This window comes from Oncorhynchus kisutch, linkage group LG8 (genome assembly GCF_002021735.2).
Source record: "Oncorhynchus kisutch isolate 150728-3 linkage group LG8, Okis_V2, whole genome shotgun sequence".
Classification (NCBI taxonomy): Eukaryota; Metazoa; Chordata; class Actinopteri; order Salmoniformes; family Salmonidae; genus Oncorhynchus; species Oncorhynchus kisutch.
The window spans coordinates 73,278,090-73,301,656 of record NC_034181.2 but is presented as its reverse complement, the minus strand read 5'-3'; the positions used below and the strand labels follow the sequence as shown (position 1 = coordinate 73,301,656).

Sequence of the window (23,567 nt, the reverse complement as noted above, 5' to 3'; positions counted from 1 at the left end):
GATGGCTTCCAACTCTCCTACCCACCTTCAAATGTGTGTATGTACGTGTCTCTCTGTGTCTCTGTGGGTGAGTACCCCTGAATACCTGCCCTGTGATGGCTTCCAACTCTCCTACCCACCTTCAAATGTGTGTATGTATGTGTCTCTCTGTGTCTCTGTTGGTGAGTACCCCTGAATACCTGCCCTGTGATGGCTTCCAACTCTCCTACCCACCTTCAAATGTGTGTATGTATGTGTCTCTCTGTGTCTCTGTGGGTGAGTACCCCTGAATACCTGCCCTGTGATGGCTTCCAACTCTCCTACCCACCTTCAAATGTGTGTATGTACAGTATGTGTCTCTCTGTGTCTCTGTGGGTGAGTACCCCTGAATACCTGCCCTGTGATGGCCTCCAACTCTCCTACCCACCTTCAAATGTGTGTATGTACAGTATGTGTCTCTCTGTGTCTCTGTGGGTGAGTACCCTGAATACCTGCCCTGTGATGGCTTCCAACTCTCCTTCCCACCTTCAAATGTGTGTATGTACAGTATGTGTCTCTCTGTGTCTCTGTGGGTGAGTACCCCTGAATACCTGCCCTGTGATGGCTTCCAACTCTCCTTCCCACCTTCAAATGTGTGTATGTACAGTATGTGTCTCTCTGTGTCTCTGTGGGTGAGTACCCCTGAATACCTGCCCTGTGATGGCTTCCAACTCTCCTACCCACCTTCAAATGTGTGTATGTATGTGTCTCTCTGTGTCTCTGTGTGTGTGTACCCCTGAATACCTGCCCTGTGATGGCTTCCAACTCTCCTACCCACCTTCAAATGTGTGTATGTACAGTATGTGTCTCTCTGTGTCTCTGTGGGTGAGTACCCCTGAATACCTGCCCTGTGATGGCTTCCAACTCTCCTACCCACCTTCAAATGTGTGTATGTATGTGTCTCTCTGTGTCTCTGTGTGTGTGTACCCCTGAATACCTGCCCTGTGATGGCTTCCAACTCTCCTTCCCACCTTCAAATGTGTGTATGTACAGTATGTGTCTCTCTGTGTCTCTGTGAGTGAGTAGCCCTGAATACCTGCCCTGTGATGGCTTCCAACTCTCCTTCCCACCTTCAAATGTGTGTATGTACAGTATGTGTCTCTCTGTGTCTCTGTGGGTGAGTACCCCTGAATAACTGCCCTGTGATGGCTTCCAACTCTCCTACCCACCTTCAAATGTGTGTATGTATGTGTCTCTCTGTGTCTCTGTGGGTGAGTACCCCTGAATACCTGCCCTGTGATGGCTTCCAACTCTCCTACCCACCTTCAAATGTGTGTATGTACGTGTCTCTCTGTGTCTCTGTGGGTGAGTACCCCTGAATACCTGCCCTGTGATGGCTTCCAACTCTCCTACCCACCTTCAAATGTGTGTATGTACGTGTCTCTCTGTGTCTCTGTGGGTGAGTACCCCTGAATACCTGCCCTGTGATGGCTTCCAACTCTCCTACCCACCTTCAAATGTGTGTATGTATGTGTCTCTCTGTGTCTCTGTTGGTGAGTACCCCTGAATACCTGCCCTGTGATGGCTTCCAACTCTCCTACCCACCTTCAAATGTGTGTATGTATGTGTCTCTCTGTGTCTCTGTGGGTGAGTACCCCTGAATACCTGCCCTGTGATGGCTTCCAACTCTCCTACCCACCTTCAAATGTGTGTATGTACAGTATGTGTCTCTCTGTGTCTCTGTGGGTGAGTACCCCTGAATACCTGCCCTGTGATGGCCTCCAACTCTCCTACCCACCTTCAAATGTGTGTATGTACAGTATGTGTCTCTCTGTGTCTCTGTGGGTGAGTACCCCTGAATACCTGCCCTGTGATGGCTTCCAACTCTCCTTCCCACCTTCAAATGTGTGTATGTACAGTATGTGTCTCTCTGTGTCTCTGTGGGTGAGTACCCCTGAATACCTGCCCTGTGATGGCTTCCAACTCTCCTTCCCACCTTCAAATGTGTGTATGTACAGTATGTGTCTCTCTGTGTCTCTGTGGGTGAGTACCCCTGAATACCTGCCCTGTGATGGCTTCCAACTCTCCTACCCACCTTCAAATGTGTGTATGTATGTGTCTCTCTGTGTCTCTGTGTGTGTGTACCCCTGAATACCTGCCCTGTGATGGCTTCCAACTCTCCTACCCACCTTCAAATGTGTGTATGTACAGTATGTGTCTCTCTGTGTCTCTGTGGGTGAGTACCCCTGAATACCTGCCCTGTGATGGCTTCCAACTCTCCTACCCACCTTCAAATGTGTGTATGTATGTGTCTCTCTGTGTCTCTGTGTGTGTGTACCCCTGAATACCTGCCCTGTGATGGCTTCCAACTCTCCTTCCCACCTTCAAATGTGTGTATGTACAGTATGTGTCTCTCTGTGTCTCTGTGGGTGAGTAGCCCTGAATACCTGCCCTGTGATGGCTTCCAACTCTCCTTCCCACCTTCAAATGTGTGTATGTACAGTATGTGTCTCTCTGTGTCTCTGTGGGTGAGTACCCCTGAATAACTGCCCTGTGATGGCTTCCAACTCTCCTACCCACCTTCAAATGTGTGTATGTATGTGTCTCTCTGTGTCTCTGTGGGTGAGTACCCCTGAATACCTGCCCTGTGATGGCTTCCAACTCTCCTACCCACCTTCAAATGTGTGTATGTATGTGTCTCTCTGTGTCTCTGTGTGTGTGTACCCCTGAATACCTGCCCTGTGATGGCTTCCAACTCTCCTACCCACCTTCAAATGTGTGTATGTACAGTATGTGTCTCTCTGTGTCTCTGTGGGTGAGTACCCCTGAATACCTGCCCTGTGATGGCTTCCAACTCTCCTACCCACCTTCAAATGTGTGTATGTATGTGTCTCTCTGTGTCTCTGTGTGTGTGTACCCCTGAATACCTGCCCTGTGATGGCTTCCAACTCTCCTTCCCACCTTCAAATGTGTGTATGTACAGTATGTGTCTCTCTGTGTCTCTGTGGGTGAGTAGCCCTGAATACCTGCCCTGTGATGGCTTCCAACTCTCCTTCCCACCTTCAAATGTGTGTATGTACAGTATGTGTCTCTCTGTGTCTCTGTGGGTGAGTACCCCTGAATAACTGCCCTGTGATGGCTTCCAACTCTCCTACCCACCTTCAAATGTGTGTATGTATGTGTCTCTCTGTGTCTCTGTGGGTGAGTACCCCTGAATACCTGCCCTGTGATGGCTTCCAACTCTCCTACCCACCTTCAAATGTGTGTATGTATGTGTCTCTCTGTGTCTCTGTGTGTGTGTACCCCTGAATACCTGCCCTGTGATGGCTTCCAACTCTCCTACCCACCTTCAAATGTGTGTATGTACAGTATGTGTCTCTCTGTGTCTCTGTGGGTGAGTACCCCTGAATACCTGCCCTGTGATGGCTTCCAACTCTCCTACCCACCTTCAAATGTGTGTATGTATGTGTCTCTCTGTGTCTCTGTGTGTGTGTACCCCTGAATACCTGCCCTGTGATGGCTTCCAACTCTCCTACCCACCTTCAAATGTGTGTATGTACAGTATGTGTCTCTCTGTGTCTCTGTGTGTGCATGCATGTCTGTTGGGTCTCAGTCCATGCATGTTTCTGTATGTTTGTGTCTCAGTCTATGTGTGTGTGTATATTTTTCGTGTTAAGGTAGGCTACTAAGCCGTGTCAGGGGCACGACAGAGAATAATGGAGCTAATTCTCGAATGTTCACATACAAGAGTGTGATTGACAGCACAATGATGGATGACAGCTGTTAAATCGGTCCCCTCTCTGTGGCATTATCTAGAGCAGTCGGGCTCCAAAGGGCCCATGCTGTGGGAAAAGGAGACCCGTGTCCCAGAGAACAAAACAAGTTAATAACTGCAACACTTGGGCTTTTGTGGCCTGTGTCTTACATTAGAATAAAGCTCTCACAAGTATTGTTGTTTTATTCTCACTTAATTCAATGAAGAGATCCAAAGGTTTTCCACTACATTGGGTTTCCCTTGGAAAAGTTACTAATCCTACCAGCACATCCACTCAGCCGTTGCAGCATAAGTTTAAAGGAGCTGCTCTCTACAGTGACCTGGGAAAAGGCCAATGATGGTATTAGGATAGAAGATAATAGTGTGATTCTGACTCCCATACACACTGAGTGTACAAAACATTATGGATATCTGCTCTTTCCATGACATACCAGGTGAATCCTATGATCCAGGTGAATCCTATGATCCTTTTTGATGTCACTTGTTAAATCCACTTCAGTCAGTGTAGATGAAGAGAAGGAGACAAGTTAAAGAAGGAGTTTTATGTCTTTAAACAATTGAGACCTGGATTGTGTATGAGTGCCATTCAGAGGGTGAATGGGCAAGACAAAATATTTAAACCAACTTGACACAACTGTGGGAAGCATTGGAGTCAATATGGGCCAGCATCGCTGTGGAACGCGTTTGATACCTTGTAGAGTCCATGCCCTGATGAATTAAAGTTATTTTCAAGGCAAATGGGGGTGGGGGTTGCAACTCACAATTCCTGACATTTAATCCTAGTAACAATTCCCTGTCTTAGGTCAGTTAGGATCACCAATTTATTTTAAGAATGTGAGATGTCAGAATAATAGTAGAGAGAATGATTTATTTCAGCTTTTCACATTCCCAGTGGGTCAGTTTACATAGACTCAATTAGTATTTGGTAGCATTGCCATTAAATTGTTTAACTTGGGTCAAACATTTTGGGTAGTCTTCCACAAGCTCCCCACAATATGTTGGGTGATTTTTGACCCATTCCTCCTGACAGAGCTGGTGTAATTGAGTCGGGTTTGTAGGCCTCCTTTCTCACACACACTTTTTCAGTTCTGCCCACAAATGTTCTATTGGATTGAGGTCAGGGCTTTGTGATGGCCACTCCAATACCTTGACTTTGACTGATGACTTGAGATGTTGCTTCAATATATCCACATACTTTTCCTACCTCATGATGCCATCTATTTTGTGAAGTGTACCAGTCCCTCCTGTGGCAAAGCACCCCCACAACATGATGCTGCCACCCCAATGCTTCATGGTTGGGATGGTGTTCTTCGGCTTGCAAGCATCCCCCTTTTTCCTCCAAACATAATGATGGTCATTATTGCCAAACAGTTCTATTTTTGTTTCATCTGACCAGAGGACATTTCTCCAAAAAGTACGATATTTGTCCCCATGTGCAGTTGCAAACCGTAGTCTGGCTTTTTTATTGTGGTTTTGGAGCAGTGGCTTCTTCCCTGCTGAGCGGCCTTTCCGGTTATGTCGATATAGGACTCGTTTCACTGTGGATATAGATACCTTTGTACCTGTTTCCTCCAGCATCTTCACAAGGTCCTTTGCTGTTGTTCTGGGATTGATTTTCACTTTTCGCACCATAGTACGTTCATCTCCTTCCTGAGCGGTATGACGGCGTGTGGTCCCATTGTGTTTATACTTGCGTACTATTGTTTGTATCGATGAACGTGGTACCTTCAGGTGTTTAGAAATTGCTCCCAAGGATGAACCTGACTTGTGGAGGTCTACAATTTTTTTCTGAGGTCTTGGCTGATTTCTTTTGATTTTCCCATGATGTCAAACAAAGAGGCACTGAGTTTGAAGGTAAGCCTTGAAATACATCCACAGGTACACCTCTCTAGGAAGTGTTATTGTTGGGCCATGCTCCAAAGGGTTGTGGCAGATTTCTAGTCAGGGGGCTTCAATAATCTATCATCAGACATCATTGGTGTTGTGCAGTGTCAGTTGTTTTGCCTCTATATTTCATTACCATGTACGATATGTAACAACATGTGAATACACTGTTGTGAGTAGTGTAATTACAGTGTTATTACACAGGTATAGGAGCAACCTAATGTAAAGTGTTACCTCTCTTTCCCAGAGGGCCTTAGCTGTATGAATAAGGAGCATGGCTGTGCTCACATCTGCAAGGAGACACCCAAGGGAGGAGTGGCCTGCGAATGCCGCCCAGGATTTGAGCTGGCCAAGAACCAAAGAGGCTGCATCTGTATGTGTGAAGTTTTGTGATTGATCGTATAGCCAGCTCAACCAAGAGGATTGTTTAGATAATACATGAGTTGAACTTTGGAAGTGACCCAAGTTTTGTGTCATTGGCCTAGTGACTTGTAACCATGGTAACGGGGGCTGCCAGCACACCTGCGAGGACATGGAGCAGGGGCCCATCTGCAGGTGTCATGTGAGGTACACCCTGCACCCTGACGGCAGGTCCTGTGTAGGTAAGTGCTGACCAACCACATCCAGGCCTACTTACATACACTGTGCTTCTACACCTGCATTGCTTGCTGTTTGGGGCTTTAGGCTGGGTTTCTGTACAGCACTTTGTGGCAGCTGATGTAAGAAGCGCTTTATAAATACATTTGATTTGATTTGATTTGGTACTTATCTTTAAGCATCTTCACGTATGGCAAACCAGATTACCTAGTCAACAATGGTGAAATGGACTGGATCCTTCTAGATATTTCCATCTGTACACTTCTTCATTCTCCTTTTTGTTACTCTCACCCATTGAAACTCACCAGTTTAAATGATCACATCTTGAGCCTGTGGATGAAATGGCAATCCTTTTGAGGAGCTTGCCATCTCTCCTGACAGCGAGTGTGTATTTCTTCCATTTGCACATGGTGGATATGATAAGCATCAGCCGTCAGATAGGAAGGAGACGTACAGTAGGCCTGTGGGTAGTATCTGTTTCTCCCGCGGCGCTACTGTGTGTGTGGGGTCCAGGATTATCACTGCGTTGTCTCCAGCTCCATCTCACAGTTCCATCTCCTGTCTTATCTGACACACGCATAGACAGCCAAACTGCATGTCCTAGGTGTCAACATGCTTCTGGTTCCAGAGAGGAACACAGAAAAACATCCAGGGGAGGTAGACTACACTTACAGACCACCAAGGTGTGCATTGGGCAATTCAGCTACTGTGCATCAGCAGACAGAACAGAACAGGAGGCAACTTGGTGCAAACCGTTTTCTTAAATGTTGACCTGTGTTTATTTTAGTTAGACTAAAATACTGTGTATGTATCTACGTGTATTCTGTTGGTTAGGTTACTGACTGTTACTCACCTCACCCACTGTCTGTATTACAGAGCGGGACGAGACAACTACTGAGAGCTCTGATCACAACGCCACGTCCTTCACTGAGGTGGACAAACGTGTCAAGCGCAGACTGCTCATGGGTAATAATTGTATAATTGCACAAATTCCACTGTTATTACCCATTGTTACTTGCACTAAAATAACAAAACCAAACAGACTCAGCTGCTGACTGAGAGAATTCTGTCAGTTGGACTATTTGAATGACTTTAGTTACCATGGGTTATGCTGCCAGGAATCAGCCAGAGGTGTTTTTCAGAGGGGAGAAGAGCAAGGCCCAGTAAACCAAGGCATTCCACAGGTTTTAGAGCAAACTGTGAAATGACTATGGACCCTCACTTTCTCACTGCCGATTCCTCCCCTGAAAAATATGCTTTTGTGACAGTGTGGTACATTTCACATGTTTTCCTTCCGTTTAGCATGGGGATAACGTTGGGTTGCCCAATGTATAACACTGTCAGTCATGGTGTGCTGTGTAAATGATTACACCTAGTAAAACACTGTATTGACTGTATGTGACTGGGTTGATAGCTCATTGTCTAGGACTACTGCTGTTGTTTACTCAATGTCTGTTGTTAGGGTTAAAAACCAGACTTTGGCAATAGCTCTATAACGACAGTACATAATGTATAGGCATTTTATAACCCTTCCTTCAGTATAGTACACAGCAGCAGCATGTTGACATTGAATCTATTCACGCTGGCCTTTCAGAGAACTGCGCGGTAAATAACGGAGGATGTGACTCCACGTGTAAGGACACATCCACGGGGGTACGCTGCAGCTGCCCTGTGGGCTTCACTCTGCAGCCTGACGGGAAGACGTGCAAAGGTCAGACCAGCCGTCCACCAAGAACCTCAACTCCATCTCTATGTCTGAGTTACAAATGGCACTCTAGTCCCTATTTAGTGCACTACTTTTGACCTGGGCCCATAGGGCTCTGTTCAAAAGTAATGCACTTTATAGGGAATAGGTGCGATTTTGGAGGCAGGCCATCTTCATCTCCATCTCTTATTATTCAGTTCAATGTACTTTTATTTAACAAGCTTCACATCTCCCCTCCATAGGTATTTGGACAGTGAAGCTAACATTTTTCATTTGGCTCTATACTCCAGCATTTTAGTTTTGAGATCAAATGTTTCATATGAGGCTACAGTACAGAATGTCAGGTTTATGTAACAAATGCCCTCCATGTGAAGAATTTGGACGAATACACTTACAGTGTATAAAAATAGTCAAAAGTTTAGTATTTGGTCCCATATTCCTTGCACGCAATGACTACATCAAGCTTGTGACTTTACAAACTGGTTGGATGCGTTTGCAGTTTCTTTTGGTTGTGTTTTAGGTTATGTTTTGGTTGTGTTTTAGGTTATGTTTTGGTTGTGTTTTAGGTTATGTTTTGGTTGTGTTTTAGGTTATGTTTTGGTTGTGTTTTAGGTTATGTTTTGGTTGTGTTTTAGGTTATGTTTTGGTTGTGTTTTAGGTTATGTTTTGGTTGTGTTTTAGGTTATGTTTTGGTTGTGTTTTAGGTTATGTTTTGGTTGTGTTTTAGGTTATGTTTTGGTTGTGTTTTAGGTTATGTTTTGGTTGTGTTTTAGGTTATGTTTTGGTTGTGTTTTAGGTTATGTTTTGGTTGTGTTTTAGGTTATGTTTTGGTTGTGTTTTAGGTTATGTTTTGGTTGTGTTTTAGGTTATGTTTTGTCCAACGGGAACTGAATGGTTGAATGATGACTGGAGTAATTTTCTTTCTAAGTGAGTAAATAAGAAGTTTCTGAATACTAAATGAATCTTGTTAATGCCATGATTAAGAAAAATCATGAAAGAATCATGAATAACGATGAGTGAGATCGTTCTTTCTGCCTCTGTAACCTCACTCTTCTCACTCACTCTTCTCACCCCTAATCATCCATAATCGTGGTAGTATCCACATGAATGTAGAAGTGTTCAGAAACGTCTTCTATTCTTACTTACATTAAAAGTGACTCCAAAATGTCAGAAGATATTATTCACCATTCGGTTCCTATTGGGCAAAACTTAACCTAAAACACAACCAAAACATAACCTAAAACACAACCAAAACAAACTGCAAAACTTGATGTAGTCATTGCGTGCAAGGAATATGAGACCAAATGCTAACCTTTTGACAACTTTAACACACTAAAAGTGATATACTTATGACTTATTTAAATGGGGGGACTAGATACATAAGAGCTTTCATTTCTAAAAAACAGATATGTATCGAAATACCCTCAAATAAAAGCTGACATAATGTACCGTCTCCTAAGTATAGAGACATTAAAAATGGCTTCTATGTCCAAATATATATGGAGGGGAGTGTATGTCTGTCTGAATAATAACAGTTTTATAATTTGCCTCTCACAGACATTAATGAGTGTGAGCTGCACAACGGCGGTTGCGACCACTTCTGCAGGAACACCATCGGCAGCTTTGAGTGTAACTGCTGGAAGGGCTTCAAGCTGCTTACTGACGAGCGCTCCTGTCAGGGTAGGTCTCTTCTCTTCACTGTCCTGTCAGGATAGGCCTCTTCTCTTCACTCTCCTGCCAGGGTAGGTCTCTTCTCTTCACTGTCCTGTCAGGGTAGGCCTCTTCTCTTCACTCTCCTGCCAGGGTAGGTCTCTTCTCTTCACTCTCCTGTCAGGGTAGGTCTCTTCTCTTCACTCTCCTGTCAGAGTAGGTCTCTTCTCTTCACTCTCCTGCCAGGGTAGGCCTCTTCTCTTCACTCTCCTGCCAGGGTAGGTCTCTTCTCTTCACTCTCCTGCCAGGGTAGGCCTCTTCTCTTCACTCTCCTGCCAGGGTAGGTCTCTTCTCTTCACTCTCCTGTCAGGGTAGGTCTCTTCTCTTCACTCTCCTGTCAGAGTAGGTCTCTTCTCTTCACTCTCCTGTCAGGGTAGGCCTCTTCTCTTCACTCTCCTGTCAGGGTAGGTCTCTTCTCTTCACGGTCCTGTCAGGGTAGGTCTCTTCTCTTCACTGTCCTGTCAGGGTAGGTCTCTTCTCTTCACTCTCCTGTCAGGGTAGGTCTCTTCTCTTCACTGTCCTGTCAGGGTAGGTCTCTTCTCTTCACTCTCCTGTCAGGGTAGGCCTCTTCTCTTCACTCTCCTGTCAGGGTAGGTCTCTTCTCTTCACTCTCCTGTCAGGGTAGGTCTCTTTTCTTCACTCTCCTGCCAGGGTAGACCTCTTCTCTTCACTCTCCTGTCAGGGTAGGCCTCTTCTCTTCACTCTCCTGTCAGGGTAGGTCTCTTCTCTTCACGGTCCTGTAAGGGTAGGCCTATTCCCTTCACTCTCCTGTCAGGGTAGGTCTCTTCTCTTCACCCTCCTGTCATGGTAGGTATCTTCTCTTCACGCTCCTGTCAGGGTAGGTGTCTTCTCTTCACGGTCCTGTAAGGGTAGGCCTATTCTCTTCACTCTCCTGTCAGGGTAGGTCTATTCTCTTCACTCTCCTGTCAGGGTAGGCCTCTTCTCTTCACTCTCCTGCCAGGGTAGGCCTCTTCTCTTCTCTCTCCTGTCAGGGTAGGCCTCTTCTCTTCACTCTCCTGCCAGGGTAGGCCTCTTCCCTTCACTCTCCTTCCAGGGTAGGCCTCTGCTCTTCATTCTCCTGCCTGTCTGCCCTACATCTGGGGAAGGGGCTGGGACAACACAGTATACTGAGCTGTTGTTCTGTGTAGGTGCTGCTGGAAGATAAGACAATGAGAGTAGGAGGCTGAACGGTTTGCCAGTATTGACTTGAAGGATTCCTCTGAAGATCCTTAACGTGCTAGTTTAAAGCTTAACGTTTAGTACAAACTGATTTCATCCCTCTGATACAACCTGTCATTAAGATGCTGCTGTCTCTACCATTAACTATCAAAAGACAATGCCACAATTCATCACCTAGTGATACCATGCTGTACCATTTAAAACCCCAATTTCTACTACCTTAAATTGAAAAAGAATATCCCTCTGCTTTTAATGACAGATATAGACGAGTGTTATTTCGAAAGGACATGTGGTCACACGTGTGTGAACTCCCCTGGTGGTTTTGAGTGTGTTTGCAACAAAGGGTACACCCTGTATGGACTGGCCCACTGTGGAGGTAAGACTATAAAACTAATGCTTATGGGGTATTATACTTATGGTATGGGGAAAGGGCTTTGACACCATTCTGAATAGTTCATGTTTGGGTTTTCTATAAACTAATGTGTATAGGGTATTATGCTTATGGTGAAAGGGCTCTGGTACCATCTACAACATTTCACACCCTTCTGAATAGTTCATTGTGGTGTTTTTAGTAGTTTTTGCAGGAAAAATAATGGATGCTTTGTGAATGAGGTGAGGTGAGAGATGCTGCGAATAACATATGGATGTTTTCCCTGCTTTCTTCTCAGACATAAATGAGTGCAGTGTGAACAACGGAGGTTGTGAGCAGGGTTGTGAGAACACCATGGGTGGGTTTGAGTGCCACTGCCACCCTGGTTATAAGCTACACTGGAACAAAAAAGACTGTATCGGTAAGACAGTGCCCCTTCAGGCCTGGGGGGCTCTAGAAGGTTTGGGGTGGGTACTCCCTGAGTTGTCCCTTAGGGAGTGTTTGACATAAAATCAGTGGTTGTATACCACATGTATGTTGTGAAACTTTTGGGGACTAAAACAGGAGATACTTTTGAGTTATTTTCTTCTCTTTGTCTTTACTGCTCTGTCTTTCTCTCTGGTCTTTGGTTGTAAACCGAGGACAAAAACAGAATTAAGGCAATTGCTGCTGTTCCCATTGTCTTCTTGTCTCCTTGGATAGGTTTCACTCTGTTCCCATTGTCTTCTTGTCTCCTTGGATAGGTTTCACTCTGTTCCCATTGTCTTCTTGTCTCCTTGGATAGGTTTCACTCTGTTCGCATTGTCTTCTTGTCTCCTTGGATAGGTTTCACTCTGTTCCCATTGTCTTCTTGTCTCCTTGGATAGGTTTCAGTCTGTTCCCATTGTCTTCTTGTCTCCTTGGATAGGTTTCAGTCTGTTCCCATTGTCTTCTTGTCTCCTTGGATAGGTTTCAGTCTGTTCCCATTGTCTTCTTGTCTCCTTGGATTGTTTTCACTCTGTTCCCATTGTCTTCTTGTCTCCTTGGATATGTTTCACTCTTTTCCCATTGTCTTCTTGTCTCCTTGGATAGGTTTCAGTCTGTTCCCATTGTCTTCTTGTCTCCTTGGATAGGTTTCACTCTGTTCCCATTGTCTTCTTGGATAGCTTTCAGTCTGTTCCCATTGTCTTCTTGTCTCCTTGGATAGGTTTCACTCTGTTCCCATTGTCTTCTTGTCTCCTTGGATAGGTTTCAGTCTGTTCCCATTGTCTTCTTGTCTCCTTGGATAGGTTTCACTCTGTTCCCATTGTCTTCTTGTCTCCTTGGATAGGTTTCAGTCTGTTCCCATTGTCTTCTTGTCTCCTTGGATAGGTTTCACTCTGTTCCCATTGTCTTCTTGTCTCCTTGGATAGGTTTCACTCTTTTCCCATTGTCTTCTTGTCTCCTTGGATAGGTTTCAGTCTGTTCCCATTGTCTTCTTGTCTCCTTGGATAGGTTTCAGTCTGTTCCCATTGTCTTCTTGTCTCATTGGATATATTTCAGTCTGTTCCCATTGTCTTCTTGTCTCCTTGGATAGGTTTCAGTCTGTTCCCATTGTCTTCTTGTCTCCTTGGATAGGTTTCAGTCTGTTCCCATTGTCTTCTTGTCTCCTTGGATAGGTTTCACTCTGTTCCCATTGTCTTCTTGTCTCCTTGGATAGGTTTCAGTCTGTTCCCATTGTCTTCTTGTCTCCTTGGATAGGTTTCACTCTGTTCCCACAATTTCTCACAACTTCTACCCTCCTCTGTCTGTCTGTCTGTCTGTCTGTCTGTCTGTCTGTCTGTCTGTCTGTCTGTCTGTCTGTCTGTCTGTCTGTCTGTCTGTCTGTCTGTCTGTCTGTCTGTCTGTCTGTCTGTCTGTCTGTCTGTCTGTCTGTCTGTCTGTCTGTCTGTCTGGCTGGCTGGCTGGCTGGCTGGCTGTCTACCACGGTCCAAGTCTGCTCTTCACCTGTGAGTTTGTTATGGTTTCCATCTAGAGGCAGAGGGTTTCCCAGCAACAAAGCCCCCCTCTAAACCGACCTTAAACTGCAGCAGGCAGGAGGGAGGTGACCGCTGCTACCTGACCTGCCAGGCCCAGGTCCACATCACCAGTGGTGAGTTATCAGTTACTACTACTACTATTGGACTGCATCCCAAATGGCACCCTATTCCCTTTAAATTACACAACTTTTGTCCAGGGCCCACATGGCTCTGGTCAAGGGTAGTGCCCTATACAGGAAATAGGGTACAATTTGGGACAGAAATTGAGTTACTACTACTATCAGTCTGCAGAGCAGCGCTGTCTCATGTTCCAGCACCCGTCTGTTTGTTTTTGGCAACCAGGCCTTTTGTGGCTCTGCCTTTTGTCTTTGGTGGCCTGTCTCATGCCCCTGTGTGCGTTTACAGGGACGGAGGATTCTTATACAGTGACCTGTGGAATGCCTCTGCCCTGCTTGGCTGGAGCACAAAGGAATGGAAGTGGCTCGTATTGCTTGGGCAAGTACACACCATCACAGATCTGCATCAGCCTCTGTCACTCCAGACCTAAACAACCAGAAACACAACATATAAAGACAAAACAACGTCATACCAAATCAAGTCTTCAGTATTCACATTTTCATTTATAGACATTTGGAAGTCAAGGGATTTTTCATTTTTATCAAAGGTTAACAATTTGCCATTATTTCCTTTGTACCGTAGGACCAGAAATGTCAAGTGTCCTGCGAATTAAGACCACAGCCACTTTTAAGTCTGGCACAGGAATGTGCAACTTGAAACGTAGTCAAGAGAGACTGAAGGAGAGCCTGAACGCAGCTCACTCAGGTACAGCGGTTTCTAACAAGTCCAACAGCTCCTCATTCATTAAAACAATGCAGATTAACCCGGCACTGCCTACATATCATGCAACAAACTTGATAACAGGAACCTGACCTCGAGGCTGCTTAGATGAAAGTAAATGGAGAGTGAGCTAAATATGAAAGAAATACGTGAGGGGTGCGGTCTGAAATGTTTTTATTGTCTCAGCACTGCACATTGTCTGGCAGTGACAGGGGAAAATGTAATTAGCTATAGCATGCCTTTCAGTTGGGCCCTACCTAGCCATCAATCAAACGGACTTCCGATTGTTGGATGCATTTCTTTCACCAATGGGTTCCGCATGGTGTTCAAATAAAAAGGGAGCTTTTCCCACTCGCCTTTCGTTACCCCCCTGTCCAAAGGCAACAAAAAGAGCAGGGGGGAAGAGTGCATGTTTAACCGGATACACAGAGATGTCACTGCTTTTTAAAGAATGATTAGAAACATCAGTACTTGAACATCAGTACTTGGCTCCCGAGTGGCACAGCGGTCCAAGGCTCTGGATCTCAGTGCTAGAGGCGTCACTACAGACCCTTGTTCGATCCCTGGCTGTATCACAACAAGCCGTGATCGGGAGTCCAAAATGGCGGTGCACAATTGGCCCAGCGTTGTCCGGGTTAAGGGAGGATTTGGCCAGGGTAGGCCGTCATTGTAAAATAAGAATTTGTTCTTAACTGACTTGCCTAGTTAAATAAAGGTAAAAAAACCCACAAAGGATATAATCTCCTTAGATTGAAGTGTTATGACATTGCAGTTAACTTTTATCCTGCTACAGTTGTAGACCATAAAGTTATTCAGTAACATGTGTGATTATCTCTGTGCATGCATGTGTGTGTGTGTTTGTCTCCGTGCATGCATGTGTGTTTGTCTCCGTGCATGCATGTGTTTGTGCGTGTCCATGTCCTGTGTGGCTGGTCGTGTCCACAGACAGCAGGTCCCCCTTCACGGAGAACGTCCAGTTCAGCTATGTGCGCTTGCGCTGCAGCTCATCAGGCCCCCGGATGCAGAGCCGCCACGGCAGGAAGGCGGGTTACGAGGAGGAGGGCTCCGCCATCACGGCTGAGTTTGAGTTGGATGTGAACCTAGAGGAGGTAACAGGTTGGTCTCTCTGCCCTACCCTGCTGTGACCCCAGTCGTCTGGCTGACACTCTGCTTCCTGTTTCTCTCTCTGCTCTTGATTTTACATCACTTAACAAGCCAAACATGTTAAAGTATCTCCTGTTTTGACGTGGCGTTTTGAGGTGGTGGGATCTTTGGGGAAGGTGTAGGTTTGGAGGTTTCCCTTGTATTCTGAGGGAACAAATGATTGATCAAATGTCATGGTGTCTGTGTGTTGGAATGGATATGTACACAAGTATGTGTGTCTGTCTATTTTAGTACCGGTATGTGTGTGTGGTTTTGTTTGCGTGTGTATTGTGGTCTCATTGCGTTGCGAGGACAGTTTTGGTATCTGGTGTTTCTCTCAGCAGAGAGCTGTGACCTGGGCTGTGTGCGCCGGCGCTCAGAGAAGAGGCTGAGGAAGACTATCCGTACCCTGAGGAAGTCCATCCACCGGGAGCAGTTCCACCTCCACTTCGCTGGCTCTAACTACGAGCTGGCCAAGAGGCTGGCGCGGCCGGTGGACCTGCCGGAACACTGTGGGAAAGGACAAGTGCTGGTGGACAGGAAGTGTGGTGAGTGAGCATCTGGAGTGTTCTGAGTATCATATATAGGTATATATGTATGTATAAAATTAGTAGCATCTTGAGCATCTACCTGTATCTGTTTCTGCCTGTATCTGAGCCACCCCTGGAGTCTAGTCCTGGCTCCCACACAGTGCAGCTCATAGTCATAGCCATGCCAGCAAGATATATTTAGACAGGTTGGTTTAATGATTGGATTTGGAGCAGGTGTCGGCCAGATGACTGCCATATTTGGGTGCAGACATGCTGTAATGAGCTGGTATGCAGAGAAAAGAGAGCCTGTTGTTGGCTGGCTTGCAGAGCGAGGACATCTTCCAGCATCTCCGTGGGATAAAGTGCAACAGAAGGTGTGATGGCAGCCGCTAGCTTTTGCTGCTGTTGCCGCTGGTCCTATTTCGTTTTACAGCCATAATGGAGGAAAATTCCATTAGCTTTAATGGCACCTTGTCAACATCAGCAGTGGAAAGGAGGCTGGCATGTGTTTTCTCTGGCGGAGGGGAGGGGAGCAGAGAGCTGCGTGCCCCCAGTTCAGGCCCTCACAGTAAGCATAGTAAGCCTACTGCCTGCTGCTGCATTCTGCCTGTCTGTCTCAGTGTGGCCAGTAGAAGACGGTCAGTTTTCTGTCCATGATTGGTCTTCTACCTCTAGAGCCCCTGTTTGAATCTGACCCAAGCCACCATATTGAAGGGGTCTGAAGACTATTGTAGACCGACCTTTCAAAGCTGTTCTAGCCTGCCTCTGTCTTGAACCAGAGCTCTCATCTCTTACCCCCCGTCCTTATTGAGGTTGAGTGGGTGAGGATGGAGGAAGTTGAGGGGGTGAGGATGGAGGGGGTTGAGTGGGTGAGGATGGAGGGGATTGAGTGGGTGAGGATGGAGGGGATTGAGTGGGGGAAGGATGGAGGGGATTGAGTGGGGGAAGGATGGTGTTTGATCCATTCTGGTTCTTAGAGCATTTTAAGAATAAAGACTGCCCATAGCTGTTTAAATGTATTGATTTTCACACAAGAGGGAAAAATCATGAAACTTAATCATCTTTGGCAGAAATGTCTAATTGTTTTACCAACCAAGCATCTCTTAATCCAAGGTATCCCCAGCAAAGAGGACTCTCACTGGTGTCTGTTTTTTTCTGCCCCCAAATAACAGGAGACTAATATTTTGTGCTGGATTCAAATGACCCTTAGATGTTGATTTAGCTTTGTAGCTTTGTTGCTTGTTGTTTTTATGTTTCAAATTAGCTACTTACCTGATAAGTAAATCTTAAGTCTTAAAAAAACAGACTCAGGAGAGTAAAGTTACCAGAGTGTAGGATTCCCACACTGCAGTTAGTTTCAGATGATCATTAAGCAGACCAGTGGACAGGCAGGGGTGTAGACATGTAATTTGGAAGTGGGGCTGAAAGGGAGCCGTAACCCCCAGCTCTATAATGGAGCTATATTTTTCCCTCCATCCCTGGCTTAGCTCACTAAGTGCAGTTTAACCCTTTCAGTTGGCCCACTCCATTGTAAATCCAGTTGGGGCTCGTTCTCACTGCTTCAGTGGGGAGAGAAATCCTCCACAACAACACGGCCTCAGCCTCACTAGTACTGAGAGAAAAGCAATGCCTTCTTATTCCTGACTTTTAAAATATCTAGCGCTCTTTCTCTCAAACCAAATTGTGAAAGTTTTGAATCACATTATATAGTACACGGCAGTATTCCAATAAACCAACCTGTGAAAGTTTTGAATCACATTATATAGTACACGGCAGTATTCCAATAAACCAACCTGTGAAAGTTTTGAATCACATTATATAGTACACGGCAGTATTCCAATAAACCAACCTGTGAAATATCCCATATGTGTGATGTGATCAGATTTTTCTTTTCATTCATGATTGATCAACAACATTTACATTTCCGTATGCCTCAACCCGGTATAAGAATCTGTTGGCCTTTAGTTTCTGCCAGTGTGTAGTGTACAAGTATTCTCCTGATCTCTGTTACGTAAAATAGTGCATGTTCCTTTTAACATGGGAGATGATTAGGAAGTGCTGTTGATTCAAGCTGGGAGTTTGAGTGCTTATATCCCCCCTCAGTCAGGGCCACTCTGCATGACCCCAGCCACTAAACTGCTGCGGAGAATTGACTTCAGCGACACCATGGGAATTAATTAGCATCAGCTGTTTGGGGCTATGCTTGATAGGCGCAAGAAGTGATTGGAGCAGGCGGAATGGGTGGATTCAGAACTCCGACCCCTTTTATTGGGTTCAGCTCCTTACCATTGTGATACCATAGTGTTTGCCTATGTCATCAAATACTTGAATAGAGGTGAAAGGTCTTTTAAACCTCTTTGGGGCCATCATTTCGAGGACTCTATAGAATTGCCTCTGCATTTGAAAGGCTTCAAGGTTTTTTTTCTCTCTCACTCTCCTCTTCTCTCGCTCTCTCCATCAAATAAAAGCTGGTGGAGACAACGAGACGGTGGCTCCTCATGGTCATTCAGGATAAACAAAAGGCAGAAAAAATTAACTGCTCTTGAGAGAATTACATTTTCTTTCTCTTAAGGAATATCAAGTTGCTGAGGCACATATAATGGATGTGTGTTAAAGGCTTTGTGTGTTCCTCATTAACTCATGATGGATGGTTCTCTCCTGAAAAGCTCTTCTTTCTTAGATTGTCCTGGGGGATATTTTTTTATGAAAACGCAAAATGGTTTCACTTCACTGCTCTCTGTTCAGTGAGATGATTAGATGTCATTTCCCCCTTTAAGAAGTTCTTGACATCACCAGAAGCACAATAATTCAAACATAAATTAGAGACGTTGTTCTACAAAGTAAAACATGAAAAGGGGAAATGAAAGCTGATGGTGTGTATCCCTGTAATCAGGCTTTGCACGTTCTTGTGAGATAACAGACAAACACTCATTTTGACTGGCTCTGTGTGTGCTTTGGTAGAGGTGAGGGTGCTTAGGATGGTATGTAGAGTTCTTTCCCCAATGCACACCGGTGTTATGTGAAGTGTAAGAGCTTGTTTGATGTGGGACACAAAGGCATCTGGAGAGCAGCTCAGTGCTCTTATGTCTTTATTTTTGCATAGCTCCATCAGGTTGATTTGCAATGCCTTTTTAACAGTGGTGGGCTTGAATGCCAGTGTGTGTGTGTGTGTGTGTGTGTGTGTGTGTGTGTGTGTGTGTGTGTGTGTGTGTGTGTTTGTGTAGCATCACTATTATCTAGCCAATCTGTCTCATTCTTCTACCTTTTGCTAGTGAGCTGCACTGTTGGAACGTACTATGACAGGGATCAGGGAAGGTGTGTTCTGTGTCCAGCTGGAATGTACCAAGATGAAGAGGGGAAGAATTCTTGCGAGGTCTGCCCAGGGTCAGAGGTGAGAGGAAGCCCCAGGTCGGTTGGGGCGCGGAATATCTCTGAGTGTGGAGGTAAGGCTCAAGAGTTGAGGATATGAGTAATCATATGTATCCTAACTGTGCACCAGACAGGAGATGTGAGTCACCTTAGATACTTACTTACTCAACCATCATAATCATAAAGATAACTGCAGCAAAATACACTGATCTCCATCAAAGACCGTGGTATAGTTTTCCCTCATGGTTTGATCTTTTAAAAAAGTGATCTTTAATCTAGTCTCCCAGTCAGAATCACATCCTGTTATGAGTATATATGAAATACACAGGAAGGAGTGATACCCTGATCAAAATCTCCCCACAGGCAGATGTTCTGCTTTGTATAAAGTCGTGTAAGCCTCGGAACATTCAAGCCCTGTTTGAATTAAACTGCCACACCCGGCCCCTGCCCACTCCTGAATAAAGAGAAGAAGGGGCCACCATGTTTTCACCCCCCCAAACACTGTTATCACAGCCTATTTGTGGCTAAGCCACAGATCCCATCTCCTGCTTTCCCCACCAATAGACTAAACAAAAAAGAGCTATGGGGAGAGACAGTTTGTTCAAGTCAGTCAGGAGATATGAGAGAGGTTGTTCCATGGTAGATAATGTCCTTGCGTTACATCACTCCACTGACATCTGCTCTCCTGGCCTTAGTCTTATTGTGGTAGAGTGCTCATCTTTAAGTCGCTCTGGATAAGAGTGTCTGTCTGCTAAATTACCACATGTACAATGGGAATGTTGCTTTGAGCAGACTGAGTGAAACAAGTGTCCCTCTGACCAATCCTCTGTTGTTTTCCCAGGTCAATGTCCCCCTGGTCAGTTCTCCCATGATGGCTTCCTCCCTTGTCTGCCCTGCCCCCTGGGTACCTACCAGCCAGAGGTGGGGCGCACTTCCTGTTTCCACTGTGGAGGAAACCTGGTCACCAAACACAATGGTGCCGTGTCCTTCCAGGAGTGTGAGACCAAAGGTGAGGGGTCAGCTTATCCATCCCATTTAGTTATGCCTGTAAAGTCTGGGTGTGTGTCCCAAATTGCACTGTATTTCCTAAAAATTAATTCATTACTAATGATCAGAGCCCTATGGTCCCTGGTTAAAGTAGTGCACTATATAGGGAATGGGGTGTCATTTGGAAGACTCTGGATCTTTAAGGGAACTCCCCTGCAGTTTCTGTTTTATGGAAATATACTACATTGGTTTATGTTATTGTATGTTGGTGTTTGAGAGGTGCTAAACCGTGGTACACTCCATTCTGCTCCTGTAGTCCAGTGTTCACCGGGACATTACTACAACACCAGCACACACCGCTGTATCCGTTGTCCCATGGGGACGTATCAGATGGAGTTTGGTCAGAATTATTGCATCTCCTGCCCAGGAAATACCACCACCGACTTTGACGGCTCCACCAACATCATGCAGTGCAAAAGTATGTATGTTCACACAAGAGTTGTCTGTGTGTGCATACGTTTGTGCGTGAATGTGTATGTATTTGTGTGTTAATGGCTTCACACTTTAAATGTATTTAATGGCTACACACAGAGTAAACTAAAACTACATGCAGGTTTCTCTACTGTGCTCAAATAAATATTGCTCCTGTCCTGCTTTGGGATGCTACTGTAGATAATTAGCGTCGCAGCACCAAGGCAGCATAAACTATTTGACACTATCCTGTCACCTCACAGACAGACACTGTGGTGGAGAGATGGGAGATTTCACTGGCTACATCGAGTCTCCCAACTACCCAGGGAACTACCCAGCCAACATCGAGTGCACCTGGACCATCAACCCACCGCCCAAGCGCAGAATCCTCATCGTGGTCCCAGAGATCTTCCTCCCCATCGAGGATGAGTGTGGAGACTACCTGGTCATGAGAAAGAGCTGTGAGTGTTTGTTTTTCTGTGTGTGCGTGCATGCATGAGTCTGTCTGTGTGTGTCGTGTTGGAGGTTAGAGCTTGTTAGGTGACTGGGTGTTATCAGGGTGCTACAGTATTAATGTGATTTCCCTGCAGGTGACGAGATGTTGGTGATGAATGCCTTAAAGAATTATAAGATGGTGGCAGTGTTGGTAGGAGGTTCTGCATAATAGGATAGCACCTCTCAGAGATCATGGGGGTTACTATGGGCTTCTAATAGACCATTAGATCTGGCCACCTTCAGAGTAATGAATGGTGCTAGTGTTTGATTTGTCATAATGTGACCATATTCTCAATTCACAGCTCTCTCCAACTCTGTGACGACCTATGAGACCTGCCAGACCTATGAACGGCCTATTGCCTTCACCTCCCGCTCCAAAAGGCTGTGGATACAGTTTAAATCTAATGAAGGGAACAGTGGGAAGGGCTTCCAAGTCCCTTATGTGACCTATGACGGTAAGAGACATCCTTATTGGTGGAAATATTGACATTTAATTTACACATGCTTAAATACAATGGATCAAGTGTCTGTGAAATGTAATTTTGGGGGAATTTTAAGTCTGGATATATATCACCTACTTCCAATTGCACAAATAATATAGAAATATACTCTTGGGTATGTTTATATATGATATATGTTTCAGAGGACTACCAGGAACTCATCGAAGACATAGTCAGAGATGGAAGATTATATGCCTCTGAAAATCACCAAGAAATTCTCAAGGTAAAGATTTCATGTATTTCCTGTGAAAAAAGCTTTTGTCTGCCGTATACTACCCTCTTGTGGACACAATAAGAAATTCAGGATGCAAACTTCACTTGAGCACCAACTAAAAATGTCAGATGATTGCTGGCTCTGCCTCAGATTGAATTCTAGTCTGTACTAATTTTTGGTTTACATTCTCTTCTCAGGACAAGAAGCTTATGAAGGCACTGTTTGATGTATTGGCCCACCCACAGAACTTCTTCAACTACACAGCACAGGAGTCAAGAGAAATGTTCCCCAAATCCTTCATCCGATTTCTACGTTCTAAGGTCTTGAGATTCCTTCGCCCTTAAGAAGGCACTCTCATCAAGTTGCTTCGTGGATATCTTAGAAAACGCTTCTACCAGTTACTCCCTAGAAAAGAGTCCTTTACTTCTCCTGTCTGTACAGAGACTGACTGAGGCTAGAGTTGACTAAGAGAGATGGACTCGGACACTTTCCTCAAATGGACTTCAATTGGACCATCTGGGAATAGGTGGGTAGTGGCCTGTCATGGTGCAGACAAGTGGCAGCTCCCGCTATCACATCTGGTCTACATTCTAGAGCTAAGTTTTTTGTACTTCAATACCACATCTATCTCTGATTCTTCCATACACTCCTGTATGTGAGCATTGCAACGTTTAGACAGACTTTGTCTTTTCCTTTTGATTTTAAACTTTCATTCTCAGGAATAATGCTTGAAGTAGTAAGCTGATTTGATTGTTAGCATTTAAATTCATGAAAGCTTTGATTTGCATAATGGTGTAACAACAACATCTTGAAAATAATTATGGTAAACGGAACTTTCACCAATAGCGTAGAAAGCGGATGAGAAAAGACTCTTGATTATGTATAAAAAGTTAACTGGGGTTTATGCTAAATGTCAACCACATAGTGTATACCTATAACATACATTATTAAAGTCATGTTTCACATTTAGATCAGAATTGTTGACAGAAATATGCCTGAATATGAGAAAAGAATATAGCACAAATGTGACCTTATGGTGGGAACTTTAAAGCACTACAAAGAATGTAGTGATACCACAAAATAAATGATCCTTATGAATGTATTGTATATTGTGTAAAAAGTATTAGATGAAAATGTTAACGTATTGTAGTTAACTGCATTCCTGACACGTGTGCAGTATCGACACATCCCCTCACAACCTGTATTATCGCTGCCTCAAATTAATGTTAGTGTTTTCCACTGTCCTGAAAACATGGTTTTACTTAATAAATGACCAGACAGTGAATATTCCATGCCACTGGGCTTTGAGAGAACAACAAATGCCCATGGATCAAGATTAGATCTTCACTATGATCATTCAGATACCAAAGACTACATTTCACTACTCATAGAAGTGAGATTATTGAGTGGTGTGACTAGAAATGTAGAGCAATATGAGGGGGAGCAAGTTAGATTATACATTCCAGATATGGAATGAGAGGTTTGTGAAATAGAATTGCTCTATTCACTTATGATTTAGCAAATAAATGTATGTCTATATTTAATTTTGTACATATAACATGTTGTAAATAAATCAAATAAACATAATATTCTGCTTTTGCTTTACTTCTTTTGCTCTCTGAAATGCTATTTTCAATATAAGCAACAACATTGTCCAAATCAAAATAATACATTAATTATTTCGTTTTTTATATAGGCTCTATAACATGAGTTATTGTGTTCAGTTAGTTCTAATTGTTTTTGCTCTTGAATTAAACAAAAATATTGCCTGCCACGCTGTCACCTATTGTAATTCCTAAAAATGCACAATGATTATATTTTATCAAAGACATTGGGAAACAGACAC

At 44.5% G+C, this 23,567-nt stretch overlaps 1 protein-coding gene across 2 annotated transcripts in view; it reads left to right on the top strand.

Annotated features, from left to right (window-relative positions):
- LOC109894980 (signal peptide, CUB and EGF-like domain-containing protein 2) overlaps nucleotides 1-23,317 on the top strand; it is a 25,133-nt gene extending 1,816 nt beyond the window's left edge. Inside the window, exons 4-22 of one of the 2 annotated variants that reach the window (XM_031831162.1) lie at nucleotides 5,865-5,990; nucleotides 6,103-6,219; nucleotides 7,091-7,180; nucleotides 7,809-7,925; nucleotides 9,477-9,599; nucleotides 11,068-11,184; nucleotides 11,477-11,599; nucleotides 13,172-13,288; nucleotides 13,581-13,670; nucleotides 13,875-13,997; nucleotides 14,958-15,128; nucleotides 15,497-15,703; nucleotides 18,958-19,128; nucleotides 19,896-20,063; nucleotides 20,358-20,519; nucleotides 20,776-20,973; nucleotides 21,310-21,462; nucleotides 21,651-21,730; nucleotides 21,919-23,317. In XM_031831162.1, the coding sequence (XP_031687022.1) occupies nucleotides 5,865-5,990; nucleotides 6,103-6,219; nucleotides 7,091-7,180; nucleotides 7,809-7,925; nucleotides 9,477-9,599; nucleotides 11,068-11,184; nucleotides 11,477-11,599; nucleotides 13,172-13,288; nucleotides 13,581-13,670; nucleotides 13,875-13,997; nucleotides 14,958-15,128; nucleotides 15,497-15,703; nucleotides 18,958-19,128; nucleotides 19,896-20,063; nucleotides 20,358-20,519; nucleotides 20,776-20,973; nucleotides 21,310-21,462; nucleotides 21,651-21,730; nucleotides 21,919-22,065 (2,600 nt within the window). In that variant the 3' untranslated portion in view covers nucleotides 22,066-23,317. The remainder of the gene's footprint in view (nucleotides 1-5,864; nucleotides 5,991-6,102; nucleotides 6,220-7,090; nucleotides 7,181-7,808; nucleotides 7,926-9,476; nucleotides 9,600-11,067; nucleotides 11,185-11,476; nucleotides 11,600-13,171; nucleotides 13,289-13,580; nucleotides 13,671-13,874; nucleotides 13,998-14,957; nucleotides 15,129-15,496; nucleotides 15,704-18,957; nucleotides 19,129-19,895; nucleotides 20,064-20,357; nucleotides 20,520-20,775; nucleotides 20,974-21,309; nucleotides 21,463-21,650; nucleotides 21,731-21,918) is intronic. The other variant, XM_031831163.1, reaches the window with a different exon arrangement.
- The last annotated feature ends 250 nt before the right edge of the window (nucleotides 23,318-23,567 follow it).